The 27542-nt window shown below is 53.2% G+C and overlaps 1 protein-coding gene across 1 annotated transcript; it reads right to left on the bottom strand.

Moving 5' to 3' along the window:
• Positions 1 to 16022: 16022 nt before the first annotated feature.
• Positions 16023 to 18714, bottom strand: LOC141043049 (uncharacterized). The gene is made up of 4 exons (XM_073511966.1): positions 18422 to 18714; positions 17256 to 17520; positions 16864 to 17183; positions 16023 to 16683 (listed from the first exon to the last, which is right to left on the bottom strand). The coding sequence occupies exons 1-4, from the start codon at positions 18712 to 18714 to the stop codon at positions 16023 to 16025; spliced, it is 1539 nt and encodes a 512-aa protein (XP_073368067.1).
• Positions 18715 to 27542: the final 8828 nt, after the last annotated feature.

Here is a 27542-nt window from a genome sequence, read left to right as displayed (position 1 = left end):
GGATTACCTGAGATATAATGTTTGATTCTTTGACCGTTCACCACCTTTGGATTTGTACCTTCGAAGTTGTTGATTTTTATGGCACCGGAACGGTAGACCTCCTCGATAACATAAGGACCTTCCCATTTGGAGAGAAGTTTTCCTGCAAAATATCTTAAACGAGAGTTGTATAACAAAACATAATCACCTACATTAAACTCACGCTTTTGTATCCTTTTTCCATGCCATCTTTTAACTTTTTCTTTAAACAGTTTGGCATTCTCATATGCCTGGGTTCTCCACTCATCAAGTGAGCTAATGTCAAATAGTCTCTTCTCACCGGCAAGTTTGAAATCATAATTGAGCTCTTTAATGGCCCAATATACCTGATGTTCTAGTTCGAGAGGTAAGTGACATGCTTTTCCATAAACCATTTTACACGGAGACATACCCATAGGATTTTTATATGCAGTTCTATAGGCCCATAATGCATCATCAAGTTTCTTGGACCAATTCTTTCTAGATCTATTAACAGTCTTTTGCAAAATTAATTTAATCTCTCTATTACTCAGTTCTACTTGACCACTAGACTGTGGGTGGTATGGAGATGCAATTCTATGATTAACATCATACTTAGCAAGCATTTTGCGAAAAGCACCATCAATAAAATGTGAACCACCATCAGTCATTAAGTATCTAGGGACTCCAAACCTCGGAAAAATAACTTCTTTAAGCATCTTAATAGAGGTGTTATGATCAGCACTACTAGTTGGAATAGCTTCTACCCACTTAGTAACGTAATCAGCAGCAACTAAAATATGTGTATACCCATTAGAGGAAGGAAACGGTCTCATATAATCAAAGCCCCAAACATCAACTGGTTCAATAACAAGTGAATAGTTCATAGGCATTTCTTGACGTCTACTAATATTACCAATTCTTTGACATTCATCGCAGGACAAGACAAACTTACGAGCATCTTTGAAGAGAGTAGGCCAATAAAAACTGGATTACAATACCTTATGTACAGTTCTATCTCCAGCGTGGTGTCCTCCTGTCGTGGTGGGCACACGGCAGATGCCATGGGATGGCAAAAGATAGGAGGAGGCTCGAGGGCACTGATGGGCTCCAGAGGCGAGGTCGGCATGAGCGAGCGCGAGGCGCCAGACATACCCAGGTTCGGGGCTCTCCGGAGAGATAACACCCCTAGTCCTGCCGAGTGTAGTTGATACGTATGAGTACAGAGTTGCTCCTGGAGCTGTATGGAGGAAGAAGGGAGGCTGGCCGAGGCTTAGGCAACTCCCTCTCCTCGGGTGTTGCTTGCTAGATGTGTGAGTGGGTGGATGGGTGAGTGCATTCTTGCCCGTATGCATGAGGGCTCCCGGGGGTTTTTATAGGTCAACCCCCCAGGGGTACAAGGGTAATGTTACAAGGCTGTAGGGCCGGGCTGTCAGTGTCCGGGAACCCGGTGCTGGGACCCGCCGGGTGCCAGGTCTCGCCGGGTTCCTCGGGCGCGGGCCCCATGCGCCTAGGGGCACCGTGCGCCGTCTTGTCGATCGTCAGGGAGTGGCCGAGTCGAGTCGGCTACAGGGGTGCTCCGTCAGGTCACCGCTTCTTGGCGTCATGGGTGACGATGATTGCACTGTTGCCACGCCGGCCCTGGTCAGCGAGTATGTGGGGGGCACTGTTGCCACGCCTGGCTGACCAGAGGCATGGGTAGGGCACTGTGGCTTCGGTCATCAGTTGGTGGAGACTCGTCCCATCGTACGGCCGGGATGGGACGGCCGCTGACCCTCGGCCGGGTTTGGAGAGCACGCCAAGGGTGGAGCTGGCTTGTTAGGGAAGTCTGGCCGGGTTGGAGAGTTTGGCCGGGTCGAGGGACTTGGCCGGGTCGAGCGACCCGGCCGAGTGTCACGACCGGTTTTCCAATAAAAATATTTATTAAGAAACCGATCCCTTTTACGGACCAGTAGAGAAGAATTCTCCTCACTGGTAGACAATTTCTTGATCACAGAAGAAAAACCAGGAGTACTAAATATAATACAAGGTTGAGCGGAGATTGCTCAACAATTTATTACAAATGCGCCAATATTACACATAAAGGCGGATAGGGTGGCATAACTACTGACTCACAATAAAAGCGGTGGTGGATATGTCATAGTGAAGTGGGTGACATGACTCCTGAATCTAACAGCTCTTCGAGCGTCGGAGTGAGGCTCGAGGATACTTATTGTGGTTGGCGGAAGCGTATATAATACAAGTGACCAATATCCAGGATCGCACGGGACTGACTGGGTTTCCTCTAGGCGTCGGACTCACTATCAAACTCTTCATCCATGAGATCGCCTTCATCAACATCTGGCCAAATCAACAAGCCAGGTGAGTACTATGAAAGTACTCGCAAGACAGTTCGGACATAAGATATAACAAATGTAAACATGATGCATATGAACAGATTAACAAAGCGCACTCAGAGAATGAGATAGCAATGCATGGGGAAAATAAAAGGGAAGTCAGGCGGTAGTCCTCCCGAAATCCCAGTGTAGTACTGAAGGCCAATCGAGTGTCTGAATGACTCCTCGAAAGGATACAAATGAAATAACAATGCCGCAGTCAGGCGTCAAGGCGACACCTCATAAAGGGCTTATAATGGAAAGTAAATAACAGTGTATGCCACAGTCGGACGTCTGAGCGACATCACGTAAAGGGCTTATATCAAAAGTAAGTAACGGGCGTGCCACAGTCGGACGTCTGAGCGATGTCACATAAAGGGCTTATATTGAAAGTAAATGACAAGAGTGCCACAGTCGGACGTCTAAGCGACATCACATAAAGGGCTTATATTGAAAATAAATGACAAGAGTGCCACAGTTGGACGTCTGAGCGACATCACACAAAGGGCTTATATTTCATAACTTAATATTTCAGTAGCTCATGAATTTAAATCATCGCAAGGGAATATTCAGGTACGAGATAAATAAAAGGTTAGTCCATCCACATGAATAACGATTCAACCGGGTTTACCACTCAAGCTTATTCACCGGGGATTTACCACGAGGACTGACATAGATATGGATATACTGGCCATGGTCCTTGACCATGGACACGATGACTCGGAAGGATTTGACTCTGCAGAGTTTGTACTATTTAACCACAGCCAACGGATTTCAGTAGTCACAAGGGACTAGTTCCGTTTACGGTGTTTTAGGAGAAACACATCTAACCAGTACACACCCATTCAACATTCCGATGCCAGGAATCACCCTCGGCAACGTTCAAGAAAAACTTTGAGACGGGGAGGCTACAACCTCGCGTAGCATGGGATCAAAATTATATACGCGTGCTCTAAGGGGTGCCCCCCTCTCGGTCCCAACCGGAAACACCCATGCCCCCTGACCGGATGACTGGCTTTAATCCAGGGCCATGGAACCCTCATCCCGGCCCCTCTATTTGGTGTGTACAAGGAAAGAGGTTAACAACTTACTAAACCGTATTCTTTGCAGAAAACATGTGGCAGCACGAAAAGGGAAGAACGGTAACGTGGCTCAGTCCACGTTAACGTCGGAGTTTATCGGATGACGTAAGACTGGCATGCTACAACAATACCATCTTACTACCTTTCATGTCACCACATGATCAGGTCATCTCTCATCGAAGATCACAGTCACTTCGAGACACAGGATTAGTTGCCTTGCATGCAACGTAATACTCACCGATGCTCACATGCCATGCATAAACCATTCAAGCAAACATGCAAAACACCTATCATATCAAAGGTTCAAACATGCTTGCCTGGTTCGGAGAAGTCGGAGTCTAGCTCGGTGAAGTTCGCGGCTCCGTCACCTCCTCCGGAACCTACGGTATAACGAAACCGTACACTAACGTGAAAATCGTCGCGTACATAAAAATTGTTCCAAATTTTTTCCAAATAAATACTATAAAAAACTAGACAAAAATACAAGACTGACAGAAAAAGAATCAATCAAAAATCATCTTTCATTAAAAAGATATAAGGGTTTTGGTCCAAGGACTGATCTGTGATGAAACAGAAAAGAACCAGGGACTTGTTTGAGAAACCAGAAAACGGTTCGGTAGGAAATGCGCCAGCCCAAAGAGAAAACGCATTTTGCCCGAAGGCGCTACCAGAAAATGGTTCGAAGGGGGAAAAGAAGAGAGGCTGACGGGGGGGGGGGGGGGGGGGGGTTCCCACCCGTCAGGTTTAAACTCCAACGACGCTCGCCGGCGCCCGAAGGCTGCAGTGGTCGCCGGTGTTGAACCATGGCGAGGCAGAGAGATCGGAGGGTACCAATAGGTTCAGGGTGTTCTTCCGCGTCAGTGGGTGGTGGACTTGGCCGTCGGAGAGCACCACGTCGACGGCGACACTTTCTCCGGCGGACGGTGGTTCGGGCGATGGTGGAGTACTCCGGTGGATGCTGCAAACTCCAAATTGACGCGCGGGTCAGAAGAGTGGGTGTACTAGGAGGTTACTGGCAAGAGCTGAGGGGTAGGGGTGCACGCACGGGGGTGAATCGAGCTGGATCCCGTGGCGGGTCGAGGCGGCTGGAGTTGGGGAAGAAGGCTCCCTCGGGGCTCTCCCAGTGGCTTGGCGTGGTATTGGTGGTGTGCAGAGGTGGTGTGGGTTCGAGTTCGAGCTTGGGGCCCCCCTTTTATAGGCGATCCGAGGGGGTGGCCGTGAACGGGGTAGCTCCGGCGAGCGATTACGGCGAGGCAGAGGTTGGGCAGGGGATTTAGGAGGCTAGGCACCATCAGGGAGGATCACTGGTGCCGTTCCCCCGCTAAACCTCGGTTGGGCTAGGCGTAATGCGCTGATCCTCGACGGGATGGCCGTACGGGCACGTCGGCGGCAGAGAGCGCGCTCCGCGCCTACCAGTTCACGACGACTGACTGCAGCGAGCACGGGTGAGTGGATGGCCACGCGGTGGCCTCTGGTGGCTTGGGCGGCGCTGGACGGTGCCGTCCACGCTGCGCCTCTCTCTGGCAGCCGCAAAGGCCGCTGCTGCCGTCGCTCACGGGGTGGCGCACCTCCTCCTGCTCGTCGCGGACGCCCGCAAACCTCCAGGCGATCATGCGGCGCAGGGATAAGAAGGAAGCACAGGGCGCACGGCGCCACCGCAGCCACTGGCGAGATCGAGAACAGGTTCTGAAGAAAACGACAGTGCTCACTGAAACTGTTTACTAAACTTCTGAACATTGACAGTAACAGTGCCCTTCAGGTGTTCGACGAAATGATTTGGCATGAAGAAATTTTTTTCTGGAGCTGGGACTTGGTGAGGTGACCTCTCAATGCATCCAGAGGCTGCCTGAATTTTCTCAGATTTTTAGGAGGAGAAAACAATTGAATCTCATCAAATTTGGCAAATATGGTCCAAACTTGCAGCAAGCACAATTTGAAATCTTTGAACTGGAGACCAGTGGATCATCATGGATCTTGGTTAAGGGATCTAAGGACTAGCCAGGGAAAAAGGTTTGGAGGCAAAACTCAAAGGAGAAAAGGTAGTTCCTTTGTAAATCTCCAAGAGCCAAAGTAGAGGGAAGAAATTATTTTTGATAAGAAATAAATGGAAGAGAAATTATGGGGAGGTTCAACTTGCTGGATTTGAAGTATAGCTTGACACAAAGATGAGGAATGGCTTTTGGGAGGTGGTTTCCACTCATGTCATGGCAAGAGTGGATTTTTGAAAGGGGAAAAGATCACTCCAAATGCCATAGGCTATTTTAAAAGATTTTCAAAAAAAATTCTTCCAAATGAAAAACATTTGAGCCAACATGAGATGAAAAACCTCCAAGACCAAAGACCAAGTCTTGGATGAAACCAAACAAAATTCTTGTCACAAAAGGAAATTTTTGAGAGGGAGAGTTCTTTAGAAGAAAAATTTAAATAACCTCCCTTGAATCAAATAAAAGTTCGAAAAAGCCAAATAAAACTTTTGGGTGTCACAACACCTACCCCCTTAGGAAAAATCTCGTCCCCGAGATTTCAGCTGATCCTCAAATAGATGTGGGTACTCTACCTGAAGAAAATCCTCTCTCTCCCATGTTGCTTCATCCTCGGTGTGATTGCTCCACTGAACCTTGAAGAATTTTGTTGTTTTCTGGCGGGTTCTCCTTTCAGACTCTTCCAATATCTTTACTGGCCGCTCTCTGTAGGTGAGGTCTGGTTGCACATCAATGCTCTCATGAGATACATGCTTCTCTGGGTTGCTCACATATTTCCTCAACTGTGAGACGTGGAACACGTCGTGGACGTCTGACAGCTCTTTGGGTAGGTCTAGCTGGTAGGCTACTGTGCCTCTTCGTGCAACTATACAGAAGGGTCCAATAAATCTCGGGGCTAGCTTCCCCTTAATTTTGAACCGTTGCAGGCCTCGCATAGGAGACACTCGTAGGTATACGTAATCACCGGGTTCAAAGCTGACCTCACGATGTTTTCGATCGTAATAGCTCTTCTGTCGGCTCTGAGCTGTCTTGAGTCTGTCCCTGATCTGTTTAACTTTCTCCTCGGCTTCCTTGAGCATGTCTGGGCCGAAGATACAACTGTCACCTGTTTCTGACCAATTTAGTGGGGTACGACATCTCCGCCCGTACAATGCTTCAAAAGGTGCCATTTGTAGGCTGGTCTGGTAACTGTTGTTGTAAGCAAACTCAGCATACGGCAAACTCTCTTCCCAACTGGATCCATAGGTGATCACACAGGCTCTCAGCATGTCCTCTAGGATTTGGTTCACGCGTTCCGTTTTTCCATCAGTCTGAGGGTGGTACGCTGTACTGAATGCTAGTTGCGTGCCCAGAGCTTGTTGTAAGTGATCCCAAAATTTAGAGACAAATTGAGTGCCTCGGTCGGATATTATAGTCTTTGGGACTCCATGCAGACAAACTATACGGGAGAGATAAAGCTTGGCTAGCCTTTGAGTGGAGTAGGTCATCTTCACGGGAATGAAATGTGCTACCTTGGTTAGCCTATCTGTGATGACCCATATGGCATCATTTCCGCGTTGTGATCGAGGTAGTCCGACGATGAAGTCCATTCCAATTTCATCCCATTTCCACTTAGGTATCCTGTTTGGCTGTAGTAGCCCTGCTGGCTTTTGATGCTCGGCTTTTATGCGCTGACATGAATCGCAACAAGCAATGAATGCGGCTATATCCCTTTTCATACCGTGCCACCAAAATCTTTCCTGAATGTCTTTGTACATTTTGGTTCCTCCAGGGTGTATCGAATATGGGGCGGTGTGGCTTTTGGTTAGGATTTGTTGCTTGAGTTCCTCAATGTTTGGTACGCAAAGTCTGTCCCCGTACCATAATATTCCTTCATTGTCTATGATGAACTCTGAAGCCTTGCCAAGGCTCATTTTCTTCTTTATACCTTCGATGCTGGGATGTCCATGCTGAGCCTTCTTAATTTGTTCCATTAGGGTGGGATGTATCTCCAGATTTGATACGTTGCCCTCAGAGACTAACACCATGTTGAGTCTAGCGAACTCCTGCTGAAACTCAGGCCTCATGTTCTGTGGACTGTCGCTGCCCGGGCTGGGGTTCCGACTAAGAGCATCTGCCAGTACATTTGCTTTCCCTGGATGGTAGTGAATGCCGACATCATAGTCCTTGACCAATTCCAACCAGCGTCGTTGTCGTAAATTTAGCTCTGGTTGCGTGAAAATATATTTAAGGCTCTTATGGTCCGTATATATTTCACAACGATTTCCCAACAGAAAGTGCCTCCACTCTTTGAGTGCATGGATGACTGCTGCTAGCTCTAAGTCATGAGTTGGATAATTTTCCTCATGCTTCCGTAGTTGCCTGGAAGCATACGCGACAACTTTGCCGTCCTGCATCAATACGCACCCGAGGCCCTTCCGAGATGCGTCACAAAACACTTCAAAACTCTTGTGTATGTCTGGCACAATCAAAACCGGTGCTGTTGTTAGTTTCTTCTTGAGCTCTTGGAAGCTTTTCTCGCATGCTTCCGTCCATACAAATTTCTTGTCTTTCTTGAGCAACTGTGTCATTGGTTTTGCCACAGTGGAGAATCCTTCAATAAATCTTCGGTAATATCCAACCATTCCTAGGAAACTCCGTACATCTGTTACGTCGGCTGGTGGTTTCCAGTCAAGTATGGCTTTGACCTTTTCTGGGTCTACGGCCACGCCTTCTTGGGTCAATATATGGCCTAGAAAACCAACTTGTCTTAGCCAAAATTCACACTTGCTAAATTTGGCGTACAATTGATGTTTCCTTAATTCTCCCAAAACAATTCTGAGATGTTCGGCATGTTCTTCTGGTGTCCTTGAGTATACCAGAATATCATCAATGAATACCACAACAAATTTGTCCATAAATTTCATAAACACTTTGTTCATGAGGTGGACGAAATATGCGGGGGCATTCGTCAGTCCAAACGGCATTACTGTGAACTCATATAATCCGTATCTGGAGGTGAATGCTGTCTTAGGGATATCTTCTGTCCGTACTTTTAATTGATGATACCCCGATCTCAAATCAATTTTTGAGAACACCTTGGCTTGTGCGAGCTGGTCAAACAAATCATTTATCCGTGGCATCGGATATTTGTTTTTGATGGTGACCATATTGAGAGCTCGATAGTCTATACACAATCTCAGTGTCCCATCCTTTTTCTTGGCGAATAATACTGGCGAACCCCATGGTGAGGAGCTGGCTCGAATAAATCCTTTGTCCAGTAATTCTTTTATTTGCTTCTTCAATTCTACCAACTCTGAGGGTGCCATTCTATAAGGTTTCTTGTAGATGGGGGTGGTGCCAGGTGCTAGTTCAATGCTGAACTCTATCTCTCTGTCTGGTGGCATGCCTGGTAGTTCTTCTGGAAATACGTCGGGAAATTCACACACCACTGGAACTTTTCTCAGTTCTGAAATGTCCACTTTGTTCAGCTTTGGTTGCCGTGACCGTGGTCGCTCTTGAGCTGTAACTTTTATTGTCTTGCCGTGATGATGAGTGAGAATCACAGTCCGATTGAAACAGTCAATAAATCCCTTTTTGGTGGTTCAACTCGCTGGATTTGAAGTATAGCTTGACACAAAGATGAGGAATGGCTTTTGGGAGGTGGTTTCCACTCATGTCATGGCAAGAGTGGATTTTTGAAAGGGGAAAAGATCACTCCAAATGCCATAGGCTATTTTAAAAGTTTTTCAAAAAAAATTCTTCCAAATGAAAAACATTTGAGCCAACATGAGATGAAAAACCTCCAAGACCAAAGACCAAGTCTTGGATGAAACCAAACAAAATTCTTGTCACAAAAGGAAATTTTTGAGAGGCAGAGTTCTTTAGAAGAAAAATTTAAATAACCTCCCTCGAATCAAATAAAAGTTTGAAAAAGCCAAATAAAACTTTTGGGTGTCACACCGAGTGCAAGCCGGATTGAGGGGCAGTGCTGGCCCTGTTGTTTTTGAAAAGGATCCGGGTTGCGTTGCCTGCCTGGGGTTCATTCCCCCGACAGTAGTCCCCGAAGCTGTGAAGGTCCGCCGTCTTCAGATGGGAGGGCCTTCGCAGTTTCCCCCTTGCGGAGGCAAATTTGGTGACCGCCGGGTCCGGCAACACCCACTGTGTGCCGGCTTCCGGAAGCCAGATCGCGGCATCCCGCTCGTGGCGGGAAACCGAGGAGTTCGACGAATCTTGGGCAATCTTTTGGGCCTCGCGCGGCCGCCACATGGCGCCTGGCAGCCGGAGGGGCCTGACAGGCCACGCACGTGACAGGACGGGGCGATGCCCTGGGGCCCGACGCCGCATGCCCTCGGCCCACGCGCGTGGATTTATTGCGGCGTCCGCGGGTCGGTTGCCATTCTCTAGGCAGTTACTGTGTGCGTACATGCGCACTTATTGCGGGAAAGTGGGAGGGGCGAGCGCAAACGATCCCACTTCCCCACGTTTCAAATCGTGGCCTATAAATTGGGGGCGGAGGGAGCGGCGGAGATCATTCGTGCTCGCGCTCCCCTGCCTCTTCATCCTTCCTCTGCTTCTTCTGACCGCCGCTAGCTGCGACGCCCGCTGCCTTGAACAAAGCCCTCTTGCCATCTTCTTCCTTCTCTCTTCCGTGCTTGTGTTGATGGCGCTACCGTCAGGATCGTGGATGGGTTCGATCGTCACCCTCGACGACATCGCCTACCTCTACGACACCAGGCGCCTGCCGGGGGCGGCGGAGGTCGAGGCGCGCCTTCCGCAGGGCGAGCGGGAGCCGCAGCCCGAGGGCTCGGAGCGCGTGGTCTTCTTGCCGGACTTCAAGCACGGGTTCGGGCTTCCTGCGAGCGGCTTCTTCCGCGACTTCCTGGAGTTCTTCGGGCTCCAGCCCCATCATCTCGGCGCCGGCGCCATCGTGCAGCTGTCGGGCTTCGTCACCCTCTGCGAGGGGTACCTGGGGGTCGAGCCCTCGATCGACCTCTGGGTGCGCTTCTTCCCCTTGAAGCAGCAGGGGCCGAAGGCCGGGGAGATGTCCGAGTGCGGGGCCGCCGTCATCATCAAGCGGTCGGGCACCGACTGCCCGAGGATGCCGCTGGAGGACTCTGCCAAGAAATGGCAGAATTCTTTCTTCTACGTCCGCAACCTCGGCGCGGACCGCATCAACCTGCCGCCGTTCATCAACTTGCCGCCGTGGGCGAAACTGAACTGGGGGTACTACCCCAAGGACCCGTCGCAAGAGGTGCTCAACCTGTGTGAGCAGGTGTCGGTGATGAAGGAGCGGGACAAGCTCACCGGCACCGACCTCATAACCGCCTTCATCGTCCGGCGAGTGTTGCCGCTGCAGCAGCGCAGCCACCTCATCGGTTAGATGACCGGCCTCCAGGACCCCAACCGCATGGCGAACACGCGACTGGCGGCGGACCAGGTCGCGCGCCGGTTCAACGACATCTCCAAGGCCAATCTGCAGGTTGACTGGGAGTTCGGGAAGGCCCCGTATAGCCATACGAACCCGGCACCGTTGGTGAGTCCCTGGTCTCCGTATTTCGCTGTTGCTTATGTTCTGGTTCGCCCTGACACGACACGAGAGGTGCTTCTGAATGCCATCCGGCATCCTTACGACTGGGCGTGGGCGCAGGTGGTGCGCGTTGCCTTGGAGGAGCCCAAGGCCCATGGAGGAGGGGAGGCGGCGGCCGCTGATGCGGGTGCAGGGCGCCGAGCGTGTGAGTCTTGTTTTTACTTCTTGAGCTGCCGGTGGCGGGACGGCATTGGGGGTGCTGACGTGAGCCGTTGGTGTAGCAGCGCCGGGTGGAGGAGGCGGCAGCGCGGCCAGAGCCGGGTCGTCCTGGGGGGCGTCGGCGGCGAGGAGGCCGCACGGGAAGGACAGCGTTGCGCCGTGGGCCCTGACCACGAAGCGCGCGGCGGACCCGGCCGGAGTTGCGAAGCCGCCCGTCAAGAGGAGGCGCGGCGCTCCGCAGGAGAGGGCGGCGAGGCCCATCGTTCCGGTGGTGCCGGGGTGAGTTCCCCTTTTTGTTCGAGCCGAACGGCCGAGCGGCTCTGCTTGGCTTTGCGTACTTACTTTTGTCTTGGGTTTCAGGTCGCCGATCTCGCTAGCGCTGGCAGCAGCGGATGCTGCGTCTGCTGAGGGCGCCGCGTTCCGGAGGAGCCGGTCTGGCACCGTCGACCGGGACGAGGAGGAGGCACGGGTGGATCCGGACCTTGGTCTGGACCCGGCCGACGCCGAGGGCCTGGCCTGGCGGACCAAAACTGGGCCGAGGCGGAGTTGGAGGCGGCGTCGATCCAGGCCTTGGTTAGCACCGCGGCGATGTGGGCGCGAGCCGATGAAGAGCCGGCGTGGCCGGAGATGCCGGCGGGGGCGGTGGTGGCGGCGACGGTCTTCGTGCCGTCATCGGAGGGGCAGCATGGCCAAGGTGGCCGTGCGGACGTGATAGACCTTGACTGGGAGGTCGTGGTCGTTGGGGACGGCACCCCGCCGCGGACCGACGTGGTCGAGCGGGCGGGGGTCGATGGAGGCGGCGGTGATGCCGTCTTGGGGGAGGCGGCGCGGACGGCGTCGGAGGGGGTGTCCCGGACGTCCGCGAGCTAGGCGCCGTCGGTGGTGGAGCCTCAAGCCACTCCGCCCACCGAGCCGGCGTCGGTGCCGGAGAGGGCGCTGGAGAAGGCGCCGGCCTCAGGGGAGGCGGCCGGCGGGGAGCACGCCCTGGTGCTCAGGCCCGGAGGACACCGGGTTGCCGGGCCGCAGTCGTCGCGGAGCGGGACCAGCGAGGTCCCCTTCGGACCTCCGACCCAGGAGGAGGCGGCGATGGCCGCCGTGACTCGGCGCCTGTGAGGGCGGACGGACCGGATCCAGGCCTTCGCCTAGGCAGAGGTCGAGGCGACGCAGGAGCTGGAGCGCGCCATCTTTGTAAGTTTTCCATTGCATTTTGCTTTTCTCTTTTCGTTGCTTCTCCTTCGTGGGGGCGCGCTAGCGCACCCACTGGGTGTAGCCCCCGAGATTTGGGCCAACTGCGTAGCAGTTGGGTCGAATCTTATCTTGCTGGCTTGCGTTGATCGTTGCTTTCTGCAGCAACTGGACTCCTACCGGGTCGGCGTCTTCAACCGGCTCCCCGAGACACACCGGCGTCTCAAGGAAAGGCTCGTCTCCAAGGAGGAGGAGCTCCGCGCCGCGGCAGGTACTTTTCTTTCATGCTCTTTTCTAGTGGGGGTGCGCTAGCGCACCCACTGGGTGTAGCCCCGAGATTCGGGCCAACTGCGTAGCAGTTGGGTCGAATCTTAAAATAGTACTCTGTTGCTGAGTTTCTCTTCTGCAGCCGAGGTGCTGTCTTGGAGGACCCGGCTGATTCGGGCCGGTTTTCACTACGACCGGCTTGTTGCAGACGTCAGCTGGCTTGGAGCCGAGGTGGAGAAGGCGAGGACGGAGGCGACGGGAACCCGACAGGCGCTCGACAAAGCCAGCCGGCTGCAGGAGCAGCTAGCGGGCGACAAGGGCCGCCTCGAGGCCGAGGTGGAGCGCCTCAAGGCGGAGGCCGCCAAGGTCGTGGATGCGTAGCAGGCCCTTGCCGAGGCAGACCAGCAACACGGCAAGCTGGCCGATGACAAGGGGCAGCTCCAGGCCGAGGTGGAGCACCTGAAGGTGCTGGTGGCCACGGCGGAGGAGACCCGGCGCCGCGAGGAGGCCGTGAAGGCGGCCGAGGACAAGGACGCCGAGCTGAAGGCGTCCCTTGCCAAGGTCGCTGTTCTGGAGACGACGCTCCAGGAGCGTGACCGCACCATCGCCCGGGAGCGGCGCGGTACGTTGCTCGTAGCGCAGCACCTGGAAGAGTCTTTCTCCAGTAAGTGCTTTCCTTTGGTTTTGTTGTTGCCGGATCGAGACTCCGGCTTTTCTTCCTTAGTGACTTTCTTCTGACTTGCTTTTCTTTTCGACAGGGACCTTCCCGGAGACCCGTCAACTGGCGAAGGAGGCGGTCCGCTTTCAGCGCGACCCGCAAGGGATCGTCGGCTCCGGGACTGACCCGCGGGTGGCCTGGACCTTCCCGGAGATCGTGACCGCCGCCGAGGCCCGTCTGCGAGTCTTGAGGCCGGTGCGGCGATGACGACAGCCCTCAGGCCGGGTTCCGTCGCGCCAAACAACTTCACGCGGCTGGCGCGCTGGTTGGAGGCGGGGCTAGATCGGCTTCATGACTGGCGGGTTTCCGCCGCTCGTGCTGGCGCCGAGATGGCGCTCAGGTTCGTGATGTCTTGTCATCCGGACTTGTCGCTGGACGCGTTGATGGGCCAGCGAGCCGGCTCGGAGAGCCAGCTGCAGGTGGAGGTCGGCCGGATTGCTGCTCGGGCAGCTACATCATCGGTTCGCCTTCCACGACGAGTTCTGGCCGGAGCGGGTGGAAGACGGCGGAGTCGTGCTTGCTGAGGACTGCGGCTTGCTTCTGGCCGACCCGGAGGGCAGCTTCGAGGAGACGGACGTCTACCGCGACGCGGACGTCGGGGAGGAGGACACCGACACCTCAGCGGACCCGGGAGCGGCGCGATCCGGCGACGGAAACGCCTGATTTTTAACTTAGTAAAAATTTCTGTTAGGTAGCAGGTCCACCCACCCACTGGGGGTTAACTGGGTGTAATTAGGGGTGGGCATATAAACCGAAAACTGAACGACCGAACCGATTTAACCCGAACCGAAGCCGAAGTGACCGAAACCGAATTGTCCGGTACCATGCTCGGTTAGCAATTCTGAGAAACCGAACTTTGTTTGGTGATTTCGTTCTGCACAGTCGGTCAACCGAATTGACCGAAGCACCGAGGCCCGCCACCAACTGTGTCGCGTGTCTCCATAAATTAGTTCCCATTTGTACGCTTTGTGCTACCAGCCAACGAACATCAATTACCCCTGCAAAAAAATCAAATGAATTGATGGCACGTCAATGTGATTGAGTGGCAAACAGTGCCATAGGCTGGCCGGCTGTCCCGAGGTTCCCTCCATGCTTCTCGCCACGTGTACTGGATGCCCGCCTGCTTTCTTTTTTTAGAACCTAGGTGCTGTTTGTTGTTGCGTGCTGTCTCGCTCACAACCTGTTATCCTTTTTTTTCTTTGAGCATAACACGTGTTGTTATATAGCTCACACAAACCATATCTCTTAGCCCAGCCGAGACAAACAAGTATAGCAGCTATCCCATCCGGCTAGCCCAACCCGCCAGCTTTTTGGTCTGTTGGTGCAAAACCGAGTACCGAACCGATCGATGAGGGCAACGAAGCCTCGGTTTTGTTTATTGCTAGAGACCGATCGGTCCACGTTTTCAAGGGAACCGAACTCATGTGCTTGCCAGCCAACAGCCGAAAACCGGTTCTGCGGCTTAGGGCGAAGTGAGAGGCCGTGGCGATCCAACGCGTCAGGAGCCACTAAGGGGAACGGCGGGTGGCCAAGCCGGCCAGCCCCCGAGCCCCCGGGTCGAGCGAGTCGACCCGGTGGCCGGGTTGGTTTAAGAGTAAAGTAATGCACAAATGTAGGAGACACAATATCTTGGTCGCAAAAGGGGACGCTCGGGGATCCAATAGTTTTCAGATGATTACAAAAGGCACCGATACATACGTGCACACGGCTAACTGTAAAACGGGCGGAGGAGCTCTGCATTCCATGGCCGGGTTGTTTCTTCGTCGGCGATGTCCCTCTTGCGCTTGTTTGTCTTGCGGGCATCGATGAGGTAGTACGCGTTGCGGTCGCACAAGGCCTTGCTGACGATGAAGGGGCCCTCCCAAGGGAAGGACAGTTTGTGCTGGTCAGTCTGCTCTTGGACGAGCCGGAGGATGAGGTCTCCCTCTCGGAAAGCGAGGGGCTTGATCTTCTTGTTGTGGTAATGCCTCAGGCCTTGCTGGTAGATGGCTGAGCGACTGAGCGCTAGGAGACGTGCTTCTTCGAGTAGGTCGACGCCATCTTCGCGGGCTTCCTTTGCTTCGGCTTCCGTGTACATCATGACGCGCGGTGAGTCGAACTCGACGTCGGTCGGGATGACGGCTTCTGCTCCATAGACGAGGAAGAAAGGGGTGAACCCGGTCGACCTGTTTGGCGTGGTGCGGAGACTCCAGAGGACGGCCGGCAACTCATCAAGCCAACTACCGGGTGAACGGATGAGGGGCTTGACGAGTCGCGGTTTGATGCCAGATAGGATGAGGCCGTTAGCCCGCTCGACCTGGCCGTTGGACTGCGAATGTGCGACGGAAGCCAGGTCGAGGCGGATGCCGGAGACGGAGCAGTACTGCGCGAGCGCGCCCTTGGCGAAGTTGGTGCCATTGTCTGTGATGATGCTATTCAGCATGCTGTAGCGTACCGCAATGTCCTTGACGAATTGAACGCCCGTCGGCCCGTCCAGCTTCTTGATCGGCCTTGCTTCGATCCACTTGGTGAACTTGTCCACCGCCACCAGCAGATGCGTCATGCCGCCTCGAGCGGTCTTGAAGGGCCCCACCATGTCGAGTCCCCAGACTGCGAAGGGCCAGGCGACGGCTGGTGGCTGCGCTTGCTGAAGCGCTGGTATCCCTCACACTTGAGGACGAGTGACTCCGCATCTTCGAGGGCCGTGGGCTAGTAGAAACCGTTGCGGAAAGCTTTGGCCACCAGGGAACGCGAGGCAGCGTGGTGCCCGCACTCGCCCTGGTGTATGTCGAGGAGGATCTCGATGCCCCTGTCCCGCTCGACGCAGCACTGAAAAACGCCTGTGGAGCTGCGCTTGACGAGCTTGTTGTTGATGATGATGTAGGCGGACGCTCGGCGCTGCACTTGCCGAGCTTCGGTCTCGTCCATGGGGAGGACCCCGTTCTCCAGGAACTCCGAGATGGGCAAGGCCCAGGATGGTGCCGTGACCACGGCGAAGACGGCCACCACGGCGGGTTCCGGGGCGGCAGCCCCCGAGCCTGGTTCAGCAGCCCCTGGGCCGGGTTGAGGTGTGGCCGGGTCGGCTATAGCAGTCCCCGGACCGGGTTGATGCACGGACGGGTCAGCTGGAGCAGTCCCCGGGCCGGGTTGAGGCGCGGCCAGGTCGGCTGGGACGTGGATGGACTCGGAGTCCGGAGACGGCTTGACGGACGGCTTGTGCCGATGCTCGAGGGAGACGCCGGACGGAATGGACTGCCGGGACAAGGCAATCTTGGCGAGCGTGTCGGCCGCCTCATTCTCTGCGCGCGGGACGTGGAGGAACTCGCAGCCCGCGAAGAATCCGGATAGCTTTTGGACGATGAAGCGGTAGCTTGCCATGTTGGAGTCGTGGGCGTCCCACTCGCCGGAGCATTGCTGCACCACCAGGTCCGAGTCGCCGTAGCACAGGATGCGCCGGATGCCGAGTTCCTTGGCAAGTCGGAGGCCGTGCACAAGGGCTTCATACTCGGCGACGTTGTTGGAGGCGGCAAAGTGGATCTGCAGTGCGTACTTGAGTCGGGTTCCCTTGGGGGAGGACAGCACGATGCCGACCCCTAGGCCGAGTCGCATCTTCGAGCCGTCGAAGTGCATGCGCCAGTGCGTCGAGTCCGGTGGCGGCGACAGGTACTGGGTCTCGGTCCAGTCGACGAGGAAGTCGGCCAAAGCCTGGGACTTGATCGTGGTGCGAGGCTCGTAGAGGATGGTGTGGCCGGCTAGCTCGAGCGCCCACTTGGCGACCCGGCCAGAGGCATCCCAACACCCGATGATTTCGCTGAGAGGGGCCGTGCTGACCACGGTGACGACATGCTCTTGGAAGTACTGCTTCAGCTTCTTTGTGGTGAAGTACATGCCGTAACACATCTTCTGGTAGTGCTGGTAGTTTTGCTTCGAGGCGGAGAGCACCTCGCTCAGGTAGTAGACGGGACATTGGACGGCTTGGACCTTGTCCTTCTCTGGTCGCTCGACCACCATCACTGCTCTTACCGACCGCGAGGTTGCGGCGATATAGAGCAACAGCGGCTCCTTCTCGGTCGGTGCGGTCAGGACTGGTGCGGTGGAGAGCATGCGCTTGGGATCCCGGAAAGCTTCGTCCGCCTGGTCGTTCCACTCAAACGGCGCCGTCTTCTTCATCAGCTGATGTAGGGGCAGGGCCCACTCGCCCAGCCGACTAAGAAACCGGTTGACCGAGGCCAAGCAGCCGGTGAATTTCTGGACGTCGCACAGCCGAGCCGGCTTGCGCATGCGCTCGATGGCCTTGATCTTCTCCGGGTTTGCCTCAATGTCGCGCTCCGAGACGAGGAAGCCGAGTAGCTTTCTGGCCAGGACGTCAAAAACGCATTTTTTCCGGGTTGAGCTTGACCTTGTACTCGCGCAGTTTGGAAAAGGTCTCCTTCAAATCGTCTAGGAGCGTGAGGTGCTGCTTGGTCTTCACCACGATGTCGTCCACGTAGACGTGGATGTTGCGGCCAAGTTGCGGCAGCAAGCATTTCTGCATGCAGCGCTGGAAAGTGGCGCCGGCGTTCTTCAAGCCGAACGACATGCTGATGTAGCAATACGCCCCAAAGGGCGTGATGAAGGACGTCTTCAGGGCGTCGGCCGGGTCCAGCTTCATCTGATGATAGCCGGAGTAAGCATCCAGGAAGGACAGGAGCTCGCACCTGGCAGTGGAGTCGATGACTTGGTCGATTCGCGGGAGGGCGAACGGGTCTTTGGGGTAGGCCTTGTTCAGGCTGGTGTAGTCGATACACATGCGCCAGGTCTTGTTCTACTTCAGGACGAGGACTGGGTTGGCCAGCCACTCGGGGTGAAACACTTCCATGATGAAGCCAGACGCCGAAAGCTTGGCGACCTCTTCACCGATGGTCCTTCTCTTCTCTTCGGAAAAACGTCGTAGGGGTTGACGGACAGGCTTGGCGTCCTTGCGGATGTGGAGTTTGTGCTCGGCGTACTTCCTCGGGATACCCGACATGTCCTTTGGGGTCCATGCTAAGATATCCCGATTCTCACGGAGGAAGTTGACGAGCTCGCCTCCCTATTTGCTGTCGAGGCGGGTGCCCACGATAACGTACTTGCTGCAGCTGGGGTCTTCGGGGTTCAGCTTCACCTTCTTGGTCTCCTTGGAGGGCTTGAACGCGGCCTCATCGGCCGGCTCCTCAGCCAGGATCTGTGAGGCCGACGCCTCTTGGGCCGAGGCGATGATCCGGTCGAGTTGGCGCCGCTCCTCGGCTATGACCAGTGACTCGGCTAGTTTGGCGCCGTCTCGGGCGCACTCCAAGGATTTGCGGTAGTTACTGGTGATGGTGATTAGGCCCTTTGGACCCGGCAGCTTCATCTTCAAGTAGGCGTAGTGGGGGACCGCCATGAACTTGGCGAGCGCGGGCCGGCCCAGCAGTGCGTGGTACGCGCTGGATAGGTCCACCACCTCGAACCAGATCGGCTCGCATCAGAAGTGGCTGCTGTCGCCGAACAGGACGTCGAGCCGGATCAGGCCGATCAAAGAGCAGGAGAGGCCGGGAACGATGCCGTGGAAGATCTTCCGGGTTGGCTCCAGGTCTTTGGCCTCGAGGCCGAGCTTGGTTAGGGTGTCGCGGTAGAGGATGTTGATGCTGCTGTCGCCGTCGACGAGAACCCGGGAGAACTTGCACGTGCGCCAGGGCATGATGATGGTGGGGTCGAGGACGAGAGCGTAACCACCCGGGTTCGGCATGACAGCCGGGTGGTCCTCCCGGGTCCAGGTGACCGGGCATTCCGACCAATGCATGTATTCCGTCTTGGCCGGGATGACGATGTTCACCTCCTGCCGAAGGAGGCGTTTGCTGCGCTTGTCGTCGCCGAGGCTGGTGAAGACAATGTAGGTCCCGTTCTGGGCCGGGTAGGCGTCGTCGCGCACCGCGCCGCCAGCCGGTGGCGGTGGTGGAGGCGGAGGCGGCTACCCTGCTCCCGGAGCCGGGGCCGGAGGCGGCGGGATGTCGCCCCTCGCGATGCGCTTGGTGATGGCGCACTGTCGGAGCGTGTGCGTGGTCGGCCTTGCGCCGCTGTGGTGCTTGCAGGGAGCGTCGAGCATCTCCTCGAAGCTCATGGCGGGCTGCCACGTCGTCTTGCCGGTCTACCGGCGTTTGGCGGCCGGGTCGGCCGCGGGCGCCTGCTCGGCGGTCGAGACGAGTCGGTTGTCGTAGCGCTGGGCCGGTTGATCGGCCTTGCGCTTGTTGTTCTGCTGGTTGTGCTGCTGCCGGCCTCCTTCACCGGCCGGCTTCGGAGAGGGAACCAGTTTTGCTTTGCCGGCTTCATCTAGTGCCACCTGGATCTTCATGGCGGAGTCGGCGTTGGTGTACTTATACGCCGTCACCATGAGCGCGGCCATGGTGGCCGGCTTGGAGCGCAAGAGCTTATGCTTGAGGAGGGTGCCGTCTCGGCACCCGTTGACGAAGTACTGGATCGCTTGGACTTCGTGGACGCCTTCGCAGCTGTTCCGGAGCTCGGTCCAGCGCGCGAGGTACTCACTGCCGGTTTCCGCCGGCCCCTGCACGCACATGGCGAGCTGACTGGGCGGCCGGGTCATTTGTAGGTGCCGGTGAAGTTGCGTGCAAAGGTCTACTCAAAGTCGACCCACGTGTTGATGCTGCTAGCCGGCAGACTATTCAACCAGGTGCGGGCAGACCCCTGGAGCATGAGGGGCGCGTAGCGCACGGCGAGGTGGTGGTTACCGCGGGCGATGCCGATGGCGGTGGTGTAGTCGGTGAGCCACTCCTCTGGCTTCACGGTGCCGTTGTACTTGGGGGTGTCGCGGGGGAGCGTGAACCCTTTAGTGAATGGCTCACCTCGGATGCGTGGTGCGAAACATGCCGGCCCGACCGTGCCGGTCTCCTCCAGCTCCTGGGAGAGGGTGAGTCGGTCGAGGCGGTGACGAGCGTCGGTGTCGTCGATGGCGCACGGGCCCAGACGGTCGGCGACCGCGCCACGGGGGGCCGGGTCGACCGTAGTCGGACGTCGGCCGGGTTGGATCAGGGGGTCGAGGCAGCGCCGGGCCTCCGAGGCCGGCTCGTCGCCCAAGCCGCCGGCACCCATCGAGGCGAGGTTGTGCTGGGTCCGAGTGCGACCGGAGTGCGCCTCGCCGGGTGGTGAAGACGTCATGTGCTGGTTGTTGCTGGGCCCAGCGACGCGGACGGAGCCGGATCCGGCCAGTCTGGCGAGCTGGTTGAGGCGGTCCTGCTGCGCGTTGGCCGCAGCGAGGAGGTCGTTCACCCTCTTGAGGCGGTCCTGCAGTTCCTTGCCCGCGAGCTGGTCCAGGCCGACCGCGGCCGCCTGGGCAGCGCACATGTTCTTCGCGGGAGTCTCGTAGACGGGAGGGAGAGCGCCGAAGGCGCGCCCGATCGCGCCGCCCCGGGCCCGCACATCGGTGACCCGGCTTGGCTCGGGCGCGTCCAGTGTGAAGCCGTAGGCGGCATTGCGCTCCAGCTGAGCGGAGTCGAGACGGTGCTGCGTGGCAGCAAGCGTCTCGGTGACGTCCAGCAGGCGCTGGCGATCCTCGTTGAGACGAGTCCGGGCTTCAGCGATGTTGAAGGCATCGATGTCGGTGCCGATGGGAACGCGGAGGCTCTGCATCATGGTGCACAGCGGGTTGGGCGAGGCGGCCCTGTCGCTGCGGCCTTAGCTTCGGCGGCCTTCCTTGCCATGCTCGACGTGGAGGAGGCGCCGGTGTCGGTGACGAAAACCTCCACGCAGAGTTCCATCGCTCCGGCGGGAGCGCCGTCGTTGATGGAGAGCGGGGAGTCAGAAAAGCTAAGTACCTCGCTGGGGTACTCGTCGGCCGTAGGCGCATCGGAGATGCGCAGCGTGGCGAAGGAGGCGACGAGTGCGTCGATGACGTCGTCCGCCAGTGTGACGGGCTCGTCGGAGTCGGAGAGGAGCCCCGTCTGGAGCATGCTCCCGGCCAGGACCTCGAGCTACCCCATGGTGGGCGCCAACTGTCGTGGTGGGCGCACGGCAGATGCCATGGGATGGCTAAAGATAGGAGGAGGCTCGAGGGCACTGGTGGGCTCCAGAGGAGAGGTCGGCATGAGCGAGCGCGAGGCGCCAGACATACCCAGGTTCGGGGCTCTCTGGAGAGATAACACCCCTAGTCCTGCCGAGTGTAGTTGATACGTATGAGTACAGAGTTGCTCCTGGAGCTGTATGGAAGAAGAAGGGAGGCTGGCCGAGGCTTAGGCAGCTCCCTCTCCTCGGGTGTTGCTTGCTAGATGTGTGAGTGGGTGGATGGGTGAGTGCATTCTTGCCCGTATGCATGAGGGCTCCCGGGGGTTTTTATAGGTCAACCCCCAGGGGTACAAGGGTAATGTTACAAGGCCGTAGGGCCGGGCTGTCAGTGTCCGGGAACCCGGTGCTGGGACCCGCCGGGTGCCAGGTCTCGCCGGGTTCCTCGGGCGCGGGCCCCATGCGCCTAGGGGCACCGTGCACCGTCTTGTCGATCGTCAGGGCATGGCCGAGTCGATTCGGCTACAGGGACGCTCCGTCAGGTCACCGCTTGCTGGTGTCATGGGTGACGATGATTGCACTATTGCCACACCGGTCCTGGTCAGCGAGTAGGTGGGGGCACTGTTGCCACGCCTGGCTGACCAGAGGCATGTGCAGGGCACTGTGGCTTCGGTCATCAGTTGGTGGAGACTCGTCCCATCGTACGGCCGGGATGGGACGGCCGCTGACCCTCGACCGGGTTTGGAGAGCACGCCAAGGGTGGAGCTGGCTTGTTGGGGAAGTCTGGCCGGGTTGGAGAGTTTGGCCGGGTCGAGCAACCCGGCCGAGTGCGAGCCGGATTGAGGGGCAGTGCTGGCCCCGTTGTTTATGAAAAGGATCCAGGTTCCGTTGCCTGCCTGGGGTTCATCCCCCCGACACCTCCATAAGCCTCAGAGTGACACTTGCGTAGGATATGTTCCTGTTCATGCTCAGGTACACAACATCTAATAACACCATCTACTCCTTTATAAAGGTGTGGGTCATCCCAGAAGTAATGTCTTAAATCATAGAAAAACTTTTTCTTTTGCTGGTATGTGAAACTAGGTGGTATAAATTTAGCAATAATGTAATTAGTGTAATCAGCATACCATGGAGCAGTACGAGAAGCATTTATGATAGCTAATTGTTCATCAGGAAAGCTATCATCAATAGGTAGTGGGTCATCAAGAACATTCTCTAACCTAGACAAGTTGCCTGCAACGGGGTTCTCAGCTCCCTTTCTATCAATAATATGCAAATCAAATTCTTGTAGAAAGAGAACCCATCTAATAAGTCTAGGTTTAGCATCTTTCTTTTCCATAAGATATTTAATAGCAGCATGATCAGTGTGAACAGTTACTTTAGAATCAACAATATAAGGTCTGAACTTATCACAAGCAAATACAACTGCTAAAAATTCCTTTTCAGTAGTAGCATAATTTCTCTGGGCACTGTCTAGAGTTTTACTAGCATATTGGATAACATTTAATTTCTTATCAACTCTTTGTCCTAGAACAGCACCTACAACATAATCACTAGCATCACACATAATTTCAAAGGGTAAATTCCAATCAGGTGGCTGAACAATAGGTGCAGAAATCAAGGCTTTCTTAAGTATTTCAAATGCTTCTACACAATCATCATCAAAGACAAAAGGGACATCTTTTTGTAAGAGATTAGTCAGAGGCCTAGAAATTTTAGAGAAGTCTTTAATGAACCTCCTATAAAAACCGGCATGACCAAGGAAACTTCTTATACCTTTGATGTCCTTAGGACACGTCATCTTTTCAATAGCATCAACTTTGGCTTTATCAACTTCAATACCTCTTTCAGAAATTTTATGCCCCAAGAAAATACCCTCATTAACCATAAAGTGGCACTTCTCCCAATTCAAGACAAGATTAGTTTCTTCACATCTCTGCAAGACTCGATCAAGGTTGCTTAAGCAATCATCAAAGGAAGTTCCATACACGGAGAAATCATCCATGAAAACCTCAACAATCTTTTCACAAAAGTCAGAGAATATAGCAGTCATACATCTTTGAAAGGTAGCAGGTGCATTACATAAACCAAAAGGCATATGTCTATAAGCAAAGGTACCGAAAGGGCAAGTAAAAGTGGTCTTATCCTGATCCTCTTTTGACACAGGTATTTGAGAGAAACCAGAATAACCATCTAGAAAGCAAAAATGTGTATGTTTGGATAATATTTCTAGCATTTGATCAATAAAAGGTAAGGGGTAATGATCTTTTCTAGTAGCTTTATTTAATTTGCAAAAATCAATTACCATTCTATAACCTGTAACAATTCTTTGTGGGATCAATTCATCTTTATCATTAGGAACAACAGTAATATATACCTCCCTTCTTAGGGACACAATGGACAGGACTTACCCACTGACTATCAGCAATGGGATAAATTATACCTGCCTCCAGAAGCTTTAGTATTTCATTTCTTACCACTTCTTTCATCTTAGGATTTAACCGTCGTTGGTGATCAACAACCGGTTTAGCGTCTTTCTCCAATTTTATTTTGTGCTGGCATAGAGTGGGACTAATGCCCTTAAGATCATCAAGAGTATATCCAATAGCAGCACGGTGCTTCTTCAGAGTTTTCAATAATTTCTCTTCTTCCTGCTCTGAAAGGTTAGCACTAATAATAACAAGATATATCTTTTTCTCATCAAGATAAGCATATTTAAGAGTATCAGGTAATGGTTTAAGCTCAAACATGGGACCACCCTTGGGTGGAGGAGGATCCCCTAGAATTTCCATAGGCAAGTTGTGTTTCAAAATAGCTCCCTGTTTAAAGAATACTTAATCTATTTCCCTTCTTTCATTCATAAACATATCATTTTCATGGTCTAGCAAATATTGTTCTAAAGGATCATTAGGAGGCATGACAATAGAAGAAAGACCAATAATTTCATCTTTACTAGGCAATTCTTTATCATGGGGTTCTCTACGAAATTTAGCAAAATTAAAATCTTGAGACATATCCCCTAAACCAACAGTAACAATATCCTTTTCGCAGTCTATCCTAGCATTAATAGTATTCAAGAAGGGTCTATCAAATATAATGGGACAAAAGTCATCTTGTGGGGAACCAAGAACAAGAAAATCAGTAGGATATTTAACTTTCCCACACAAGACTTCAACATCTCTAACAATCCCAACTGGTGAAATAGTATCTCTATTGGCAAGCTTAATTGTAACATCAATATCTTCTATCTCAGCAGGTGCAATATCATGCATAATTTCTTTGTATAAGGAATGAGGTATTGCACTCTCACTAGCACCCATATCACATAAGCCATGATAACAATGATCTCCTATTTTAACAGAAACAACAGGCATGCCGACAACAGGTCTATGTTTACCCTTAGTATCGGGTTTAGCAATTCTAGCAACTTCATTGCAGAAGTAAATAACATGCCCATCAATATTATCAACCAAGAGGTCCTTAACCATAGCAATACTAGGTTCAACTTTAATTTGCTAAGGGGGTGTAGGTGTTCTAGCATTACTCTTACGAACCACAGTTGAAGCTTTAGCATGATCCTTTATTCTAAGAGGGAAAGGTGGTTTCTCAATATAAGCGGTAGGAACAATAGGATCAACATTATAAGTGATAGTCTTTTCTTCAACTTTAAAAGGTTTAACTACTTTTACTTCAATGGGAGGATGATATGTAAACCACTTCTCCTTAGGGAGATCAACATTAGTAGCAAATGATTCACAGAAAGAAGCTACTATCTCAGAGTCAAGTCCATATTTAGTGCTAAATTCATGAAAAGCATCGGTATCCATAAAAGATTTAACACAATCAAACTTATGTGTTATACCTGACTCCTTACCTTCGTCGAGTTCCCAATCTTCAGAGTTGCATTTAATTCTTTCCAATAAATCCCATCTGAATTCAATAGTCTTCATCATAAAGGAACCAGTACAAGAAGTATCGAGCATGGAGCGATTATTGAGAGAAAGCCGAGCATAATTTTTTTGAATAATAGTTTCTCTTGAGAGCTCATGATTGGGGCATGAATATAACTACTTAAGCCTCCCCCAAGCTTGAGCGATACTTTCTCCTTCGCGAGGCCAAAAATTATATATATAATTACGATCACGATGAACCAGATGCATAGGATAAAACTTCTGATGAAATTCCAATTTCAATCGGTTGTAGTTCCATGATCCAATATCATCACATAGCCTAAACCATGTCAATGCCTTTCCATTCAAAGATAAAGGGAAGACCTTCTTCTTGATAACATCCTTGGGCATACCTCCAAGCTTAAATAATCCACAAACTTCATCCACATAGATTAGGTGCATATCGAGATGTAATGTTCCATCTAAGGAATTTCAAAATAACCATTTTCAGTAGGTTCAGTAGGTTGAGGGGAAACTCTTTGCTCTACTGGTCGGGGTGAAGATACCCCGAGCAAGCCCCTTAAAGGATTATTTTCCATAGTAACAAGTGACAGTAAATTTCATCACACTATATAATTTTTTCCTTACCAAACTCCACCTACCAAAGGCGCTTCACTCCGCGGCAACGGCGCCAGAAAAGGGTCTTGATGACCCACAAGTATAGGGATCTATCATAGTCCTTTCGATAAGTAAGAGTGTCGAACCCAACAAGGAGCAGACAGAAATGACAAGCGATTTTCAGTAAGGTATTCTCTGCAAGCACTGAAATTATGGGTAACAGATAGTTTTATGATAAGGTAATTCGTAATGGGAACAAGTAACAAAAGTAAACAAGGTGCATCAAGGTAGCCCAATCCTTTTTGTAGCAAAGGACAAGCCTGGACAAACTCTTATATAAAGGAAAGCGCTCCCGAGGACACATGGGAATTATCGTCAAGCTAGTTTTCATCATGCTCATATGATTCGCGTTCGTTACTTTGATAATTTGATATGTGGGTGGACCGGTGCTTGGGTACTACCCTTCCTTGGACAAGCATCCCACTTATGATTAACCCCTCTTGCAAGCATCCGCAACTACGAAAGAAGAATTAAGGCAAACCTAACCATAGCATGAAACATGTGGATCCAAATCTGCCCCTTATGAAGCAACGCATAAACTAGGGTTTAAGCTTTTGTCACTCTAGCAACCCATCATCTACTTATTACTAACCAATGCCTTCCCCTAGGCCCAAATAATGGTGAAGTGTCATGTAGTCGACGTTCACATAACACCACTAGAGGAAAGACAACATACATCTCATCAAAATATCGAACGAATACCAAATTCACATGACTACTTATAACAAGACTTCTCCCATGTCCTCAGGAACAAACGTAACTACGCACAAATCATATTCATGTTCATAATCAGAGGGGTATTAATATGCATAAAGGATCTAAACATATAATCTTCCACCGAATAAACCAACTAGCATCAACTACAAGGAGTAATCAACACTACTAGCGACCCACAGGTATCAATCTGAGGTTTTGAGACAAAGATCGGATACAAGAGATGAACTAGGGTTTGAGAGGAGATGGTGCTGGTGAAGATGTTGATGGAGATTGACCCCCTCCCGATGAGAGGAGCGATGGTTATGAAGATGGTGACAATTTCCCTTCCTGGAGGGATGTTTCCCCGGCAGAACAGCTCCGCCGGAGCCCTAGATTGGTTCTGCCCAGGTTCCGCCTCGAGATGGCGGCGCTTCGTCCCGAAAGCTTCCTTCTGATTTTTTCCAGGGCTAAAGACACCTTATACCAGAAGATGGGCATCGGGGGGTTTCCAGGTGGCCCACAAGGCAGGGGGCACGCCCAGGGTGTGTGGCACCCCGGCTCAGAGCAACCGGTTTACCCTGCATTGCCAGCCCAGAGATCGAGTCTTCTGGCAATACACACAACATGGTACAGAAATAACCGCTTTATTGATACTAGCGTGGTACAAAGGTCTGATATTACATCGAGATTCGAGGCCAAGCGGCACACACGGTGCTGTTGGACAATATGTACATTATTTAATGAACATGGTTGGGGCCTCGATCACACGAAACTACGCGGCAGCGGAAGAACGACGTAGCGGAACTCCATGGCACAGGGACACCGACGTGGACACGGCCTAGACACGAGATGCGCTCCGATGCGAATCAACTTGCCTGAAATCTGGCATGACATGCCACGTCAGTACATTGAATGTACTTGCAAGCTCACAACAAACATAAGCACGATGACAGGC

This window comes from Aegilops tauschii, chromosome 3, assembly GCF_002575655.3.
Source record: "Aegilops tauschii subsp. strangulata cultivar AL8/78 chromosome 3, Aet v6.0, whole genome shotgun sequence".
Lineage (NCBI taxonomy): Eukaryota > Viridiplantae > Streptophyta > Magnoliopsida > Poales > Poaceae > Aegilops > Aegilops tauschii.
The sequence above is the reverse complement of the archived record's forward strand: the minus strand, read 5'-3'. Positions and strand labels throughout refer to the sequence as shown.

Excerpts from the sequence above, each read along its gene's own strand:
- LOC141043049 (XM_073511966.1), bottom strand. The coding sequence starts at position 18,714 with ATGGCGGTCCCCCACTACGCCTACTTGAAGATGAAGCTGCCGGGTCCA. Across the intron at positions 17,521-18,421 it reads GAAGACCCCAGCTGCAGCAA|TCGGCTGGGCGAGTGGGCCC; the intron begins GTACGTTATCGT and ends CCGGTTTCTTAG. Across the intron at positions 17,184-17,255 it reads CCGTCTACTACCTGAGCGAG|AAGCTGAAGCAGTACTTCCA; the intron begins GTGCTCTCCGCC and ends TTCACCACAAAG.